The following is a 7,134-nucleotide window of genomic DNA, read 5'->3' as shown; positions in this document are numbered from 1 at the left end:
TGACTTTTGACTTACTTTTCAAAAAAACTTTAACCTTTGACATAATTTTTCAATGTTTGGTGCTAGGGCTTTCATATTTCACAGTTATATTCCATGAGACAAAACTTATCTTTGGGTAACAACATTTTTTATCTCTTGACCTTGGAGTTTGACTTGCATTAAAACTTTAACCTTCGCCATAACCTGCCATACGGGGGCATCAGTGTTTCACAAACACATCTTGCTCTCAATGTTGTTTGAATTTCATTTGGATATTAAAGATTATGCCATGTTAACTACCATTTTTGGCACGTAACCCCCCCCCCCCCGTTTCGTGTCACTCAGAATTTTGCAGTAATTCAGAACTTACATCGAAGACTTATCATGCTGATTCTCGGAAAGTACTGTTTTAAGTAATTATATACATGCTATCATTGCTATGAGGGCCACGGGAGGAATACAAATTCAATCAAGTTTACAAGCTCTACAGGTCTCAAATAGGCAAGCTTGTGTTCTGTTTTCAAAAATTAGAGAAATAGAAATTTCTGTGAATTTCTTTTAAAAATGCTACTCAACCTACAATTTTTGGTCCAATTTTAATAAAACTTTGTATACAAATACACTACATTAAAGTCATACAAAGAAATTTGATTTCAATAAATGGTATTCCCATGGTCACTAAGAATAGAAATTTCTGTCTTAAGCTTTGGTCAGATTGAAACATAATGCACCATTCTTTGTCCAGAGTTGTACGTCGTTCCCGCTACGCTCCCACAAAACCTCTGTCAACGTTCGTTGTGCAAGATTCAAGATTGTACAAGTTTTAAACGATGAAAATTTGTAATTAAAATTGTAATTGTAATTAATTATAATAGATATGGATGAAGATGATAAATCAATAGTTTTGAATCTGTCGTACCTTAAACGATTTTTTTCAAAGCTTTAAAGGAACGATCTTGCGGATTAAAGATTAAAATAACTTTGGGGGAAAAAACTTTTTAAGGGATGATAAATTAAAAATTAATCATTTCAAATAATAATATTTACATTTACTGTGTTTTTTTTTCTATTTGATCAACTAAGAAATTGATTTTGCCATTTTCGTAATATGTAAGGAATGTTTTTAAAGTCATTGGTTTAATGTAAATCACACCGGCAGACTTGTCTGGTGGGCATATTTCAAAAACTTGCGCAAACAAAACTTAAGAACATTTCCTAAATACAGTTAAAAATTATTTTTAATGCAATTTTTCACCATTTACAAACTTTTCAAGAATCTAGCAAAACAAGCGTCGACAGAGGTAACGGGAACGACAACTCTCATAGAGAATGATGACACTCGTGTAGATTATACTATGTCAAAACATAGCACTATGTACCGCTTTTAAGCTGTAAAATTCTTTCAAAATTCTATTTCTCTTACAGTTTTGGTTTAATATAAATATACCGGTACCTGGCACAAATTGAGAAAGCATCAAGATATTCCATGAATTGGTTTCTTATCTAGACTATCAATCCTTGATTGATAAATAAATTTATTCACTGTATGTATTTGATAGTTTTATCAGAATATTTCCTATGGCATGTCAAACGTCGCAATCTTCGATCTTTTCCATTTGTATTGTATAATTTTCCATTTATATTCTATAATTCCCCATTTATATTCTATAATTTTCCATTTGTATTGTATAATGTTTATTTGTATTCTATAATTTTCCATTTGTATTCTATAATTTTTCATTTGTATTGTAAAATTTTTATTTGTATTCTATAATATTTCATTTGTATTCTATATTTTTAGCTCACCTGAGCCGAAGGCTCAAGTGAGCTTTTCTGATCGAAATTTGTCCGTTGTCTGTCGTCGTTGTCGTTGTCGTCGTTGTCGTAAACTTTTCACATTTTCATCTTCTTCTCAAGAACCACTGGGCCAATTTCAACCAAACTTGCCACTAAGTATCCTTGGGTAAAGGGGATTCAAGTTTGTTCAAATGAAGAGCCACACCTTCTTCCAAGGGGAGATAATTATGAATTCATGAAAAATTAATGGCATCATTTAAAAATCTTCTTCTCAAAAACCACTGTGCTTGAAAATATGAAACTTATGTGGAAGCATCCTCAGGTAGTGTAGATTCAAGTTTGTTCAAATCATGACCCCCGGGGGTAGGGTGGGGCCACAATAGGGGATCAAAGTTTTACATAGGAATAAATAGGAAAAATCTTTAAAAATCTTCTTCTCAAGAACAGCAACTCCATGATGGGTAATATTTATATGAAAGCATCCTCAGGTAGTGTAGATTCAAGTTTGCTCCAATCATGACCCCCGGGGGTAGGGTGGGGCCACAATGGGGGATCAAAGTTTTACATAAGAAAACAGGAAAAATCTTTAAAAATCTTCTTCTCAAGAACAGCAAAGCCATGATTGGTCATATTTATATGGAAGCATCCTCAGATAGTGTAGATTCAAGTTTGTTCCAGTCATGACCCCCAGGGGTAGGGTGGGGCCACAATGGGTGATCAAAGTTTTACATAGGAATATATAGGGAACATCTTTAAAAATCTTCTTCTCAAGAACAGCAAAGCCATGATTAGTCATATTTAAATGGAAGCATCATCAGGTAATGTAGATTCAAATTTGTACAAATCATGATCCCATGGAGAATAGAGGGGCTATGACAGGGGATCATGTAAAGGAATACAAAGGATATATCAATCAAAATTTTCTTCTTAAGAACAGCAAAGCCATTATTTGTCATATTAAATCAAAAGCATCCCTATATCCCTATGAAGTTTAGATTCAAGTTAGTTCAAATCCCCCCCCCCCCCCCACCAACCAGTTTTATATTTAAACTTTTCAAGACTGAACTGATTTCTGCTTTTTCCTAGCCAGAGTGCTCAGGTGAGCGATATGGCCCCTGGGCCTCTTGCATTGTAAAATTTTTCATTTGTATTCAATAATTCTTTTTGTATTGTATAAATTTCCATTTGTATTCTATAATTTTACAACACAAATCAGAAATTATACAATACAAATGGAAAATTATACAATACAAATGGAAAATTATACAATACAAAGAAAAATTATACAATACAAAGAAAAATTAAAGAATACAAATTGAAAATTATACAATACAAATAAAAATTATACATTACAAATAAAAAATTATACAATACAAATAAAAAATTATACAATACAAATGAAGAATTATTGAATACAAATGAAAAATATAGAATACAAATAAAAATTTTACAATGCAAATGAAAAATTATAGAATACAAATGAAAAATTATAGAATACAAATGGAAACTTTTACAATACAAATGGAAAATTATACAATACAAATAGAAAATTATACAATACAAATGGAAAAGATCGAATATTGCAACATTTGACATGCCATAATTTCCATGCCCATTTTTTCATATACATATAGTGATTAATAGTATTTTGTTTCTTTTAAACATCGGGTCTGATGCCATAACACTGTCGAAATCCCCATCAAGACTATAAGATCGGGGACTGACGAAAAGGATAAACACATTTGTTTATCACTTATTTCTTCTCAATCACAAAAAAAATGATTTCATAATTCACTAATAAAGGTTCATCAAAAAGAAAACATTAAATTAAAAAATTAAATCATCTGCTAATTAGAGGACCGAAAAGCATGAGCTTTGATGATGTTTTCATTTCGGAGTTTATTTACAAAGAATCGGGGGTGGGGGTGGGGGTGGGGAGGATTAACCGACCCATATGCCTACGTAACGACATAAATTTTCTCACAAATTATTTCCCTTTGGAATGATTATAACCATATACATTGAATATTGGGGTCAAAGGCTGGTGAAGGTCTCGAGGGGTGTAACTGATGTCACTAAGTTACACTATCAAAACTTCGAATTAATGCCTACCGTCTCAAATAGGTTCTGCCAGCAAGTCACATGTCACACCTCCCCGTTGGTGGCCCTGGAAATACTTAGGTAGCTGAGTGACAGTGGCAAGAGGCGAGTCTCCAGCGCCTTTAAATAACTGGAATCTGTGACTAGGGGAAGGAAAACCCCAACAGAAAACCACCAGTCCTCCGGGTCCAGGGGGTTTTGCGCAGGGTTAGCAACCCGCCATGTAAAAAGGCAATTGCTACAGAAACGCATACAAGATTTAATCAAGACTTCTCAAATTCTGGAAGAGAAGGTTCTCCAAAAGGAAGACCAAGGACGCCATGTGGTGAAAACCAGAGACAGAAGGAAACTACAAGGCCGAAAACCCTTCTCGGACCCAGAAATATCAATATAGGAACTTGGAACGTAAGAACCATGTACGAAGAAGGGAAAACAGCGCAAATTGCAGCAGAGATGAGAAATTACAATCTGACACTGCTCGGCATAAGTGAGACAAGATGGATTCAATCAGGAAAGTGCAGACTTACTACAGGTGAATTACTCCTCTATTCTGGACATGAAGAATAAAATTCACCGCACTCTCAAGGAGTGGCACTCGTGCTATCCAAAACAGCAAGGGAAGCATTAATAGGCTGGGAAGCACATGGACCAAGGATTATAAGGGCATCTTTTAAAACAAAACATAAACGGATTAAAACAAACATTATCCAGTGCTATGCCCCAACAAATGATGCAGAGGAAGAAGCAAAAGATGAGTTCTACAACAGACTTCAAAGTGTTATTGACACCTGTAGAGAAAGAGATGTTACCATCATGATGGGAGACCTTAACGCAAAAATTGGAAATGATAACACCGGATATGGCGAGATTATGGGAAAACATGGACTGGGACAAATGAATGAAAATGGTGAAAGATTAGCAAACTTTTGTGCATCCAACAAACAAGTTATTGGTGGCACTTTATTCCAGCACAAAAGAATACACAAAGCCACCTGGGTATCACCAGACCAATTAACTGAAAACCAGATAGATCATATATGCATCAATAAAAAGTTTAGAAGATCTTTGCAGGATACCAGGGTCAAACGAGCAGCAGATGTAGCCTCAGATCACCATCTATTGACAGGCAGCATCAAACTGAAGCTCAGAAAAATGAAAACAGAAGGAAACTCTCAGAGAATCAGATATAACACCAGGTTTCTCCAAGATACCCAAATCTTACAGGAGTATAAGATTGCGGTTAAAAACAAATACCAAGTCCTTCAGGAAAAAGGGGAAGTAACAACATTTGAAGACCATTGGAAAGGGATAAAAGAGACCATCACAACAAGCTGCCATGAAATACTTGGAGTGAAAAAGTACCATCATAAAGAGTGGATCACAAATGACACACTTAGAAAAGTACAGGAGAGGAAGGCTAAGAAGGCTGGGGTCAATTCAAGCAGAACGAGAGCTGAAAAAGCAAAAGCACAAAAAGAGTATGCAGAGGCCAACAAGAGAACTAAACAAGGTATTAAAGCTGACAAAAAAAGGTACATGGAGGAACTAGCAACTAGCAACGGAGGCAGAACAAGCTGCAAAAGCAGGAACCATGAAAGACTTGTATGACATCACCAAGAAACTAGCTGGGAAGCGAAGTAAACAAGAAAGGCCAGTGAAAGACAAGGCAGGGAAGCAACTAGAAGGGGAAGAAGAACAAAGAAGGAGATGGAAAGAGCATTTTGAAGAATTGTTGAATAGGCCAGTTCCACCCAACCCTCCTAATATTACACCAGCAGATGAGGACCTAGACATAGACTGGGGACCACCTACTAAGGAGGAAATAAAAATAGCCTTAAAACTTTTAAGGCTATTTTTATTTCCTCCTTAGTAGGTGGTCCCCAGTCTATGTCTAGGTCCTCATCTGCTGGTTTTAAGTTAAAACAGATGAGGAATGGCAAGTCAGCAGGGCCTGATAATATCCCGGCTGAGGCACTTAACGAGGTTCGCTCCTGAGCTTTTGAGCAGATTTTTATCTTAACCTATATTTCAAAAATTCTGCATAATGTTTTAATTCTTACAATAAATTTTGATTCTACGATGCCAATTTAACTATATTCAGTTTAAACTCCATGATTAAATTCCCTACCAAAAGCATTAAGTGGGGAACTATATTTTGTGGCGGAAGGTTTTTATCGAAGAAAATTTTTTTCTCTTTCGAAGTATTTAAAGTATGCTAAGTTTGGATTCCTATTTTTACATGCAGTATGCACACAGAGTTATTTTGTGCAGTGGACTGTTTTATATTGGTCCTATATTATCTACTAAATAAACTGTCATGAATTCTATCATCATATTTGATAAATATAGCAAATATATTGTGAAAATGAAGAAAAAAATAGCCCTAATTTAAGCTTTAAATTAGCACTTTTTAAGTAATATCTCAAAATTAACATCACAGACCCCCACTTTTGATTTTCTTTTCTCAATATATACGATACTTTTAACCATTCTTCTTCAATTCAGTAAAATGTCATTACTTTCAAATGATTTTTTTGCTTGTTAAATTTTTAATGCCAGAAAAATGAAAATGCTTGAGTGCAAAAAGGTCAAATAATTGAACATACGGAGTAATTTGAAAATTTCTTCGTTGTCACAATTTTTAATGTGTCTATTAGAGATGAAATAAGACTGTTTTTGTTCCCATAATTTATTTGAACAAAAAATATTGGAGGAGAAACTTTAAAAATTGATTTATGTGTAAGAGGTATTTACAGTGCAAAAAGGTCAAACTAAATGCTCTGTAGCGCCAAAAGAAGCGCATTGACCCACATTTTTTGTTTTGATTTTTAATAAAGCTATGCGTATAAATTCAGCGGGGAATTAAAATAGAAATTTTACTGAGGAGAGTGTTCGAATCGTGTTGTGGTTTTTGTTTTAATGTAATTTTTTTTATAACATGTGTATTTATTTATTTTATTTTTTTTTTTATTATTATTATTATTATTTTTTTTTTTTTTTTTTTTTTTTTTTTTTGCTTTACTTTGTAATCAAGTTGAAACTTGAAATGTAGCTAAAGGTACAAGTTTTTTTTTTAATGAGGAAAAAAAGCATGTTTATACTAATGAACCCATTAACAGTGAATTATTAAATAGGTGGGATAAAAAGATTTTAGTATGTGTATTGTCTTTTACTTCAAGTGCTTTGTCACCAAGAGCTCACCATGCTAATTATATAGACATTACTAGAGTGCTCCAAGGAACGCATGTGTCGCCTGTT

The 7,134-nt window shown here is 34.1% G+C and overlaps 1 protein-coding gene across 1 annotated transcript; it reads left to right on the top strand.

Annotated features, from left to right (window-relative positions):
• The first annotated feature begins 4,290 nt into the window (after positions 1-4,290).
• LOC133173578 (uncharacterized) lies at positions 4,291-5,746 on the top strand. Its single transcript, XM_061308558.1, has 3 exons — positions 4,291-4,363; positions 4,463-5,386; positions 5,433-5,746. Exons 1-3 carry the CDS (start codon positions 4,291-4,293, stop codon positions 5,744-5,746), a joined length of 1,311 nt encoding a protein of 436 aa, XP_061164542.1.
• The last annotated feature ends 1,388 nt before the right edge of the window (positions 5,747-7,134 follow it).

The sequence above is a fragment of the Saccostrea echinata genome, unplaced genomic scaffold (genome assembly GCF_033153115.1).
Source record: "Saccostrea echinata isolate AGI-Se365-2 ecotype Australia unplaced genomic scaffold, CSIRO_AGI_Sech_v1 ptg000056l, whole genome shotgun sequence".
NCBI classification, from domain to species: domain Eukaryota; kingdom Metazoa; phylum Mollusca; class Bivalvia; order Ostreida; family Ostreidae; genus Saccostrea; species Saccostrea echinata.
Note: the sequence above shows the minus strand (reverse complement) of the source record. Positions and strands in the feature narration are given on the sequence as shown.

Bases quoted from the DNA above. Each gene is read 5' to 3' on its own strand.
- LOC133173578 (XM_061308558.1), top strand. From the start codon at position 4,291: ATGTACGAAGAAGGGAAAACAGCGCAAATTGCAGCAGAGATGAGAAAT. The intron at 4,364-4,462 runs GTGAGACAAGAT...CGCACTCTCAAG, and splicing joins TCTGACACTGCTCGGCATAA to GAGTGGCACTCGTGCTATCC. The intron at 5,387-5,432 runs GTATTAAAGCTG...ACTAGCAACTAG, and splicing joins CAACAAGAGAACTAAACAAG to CAACGGAGGCAGAACAAGCT.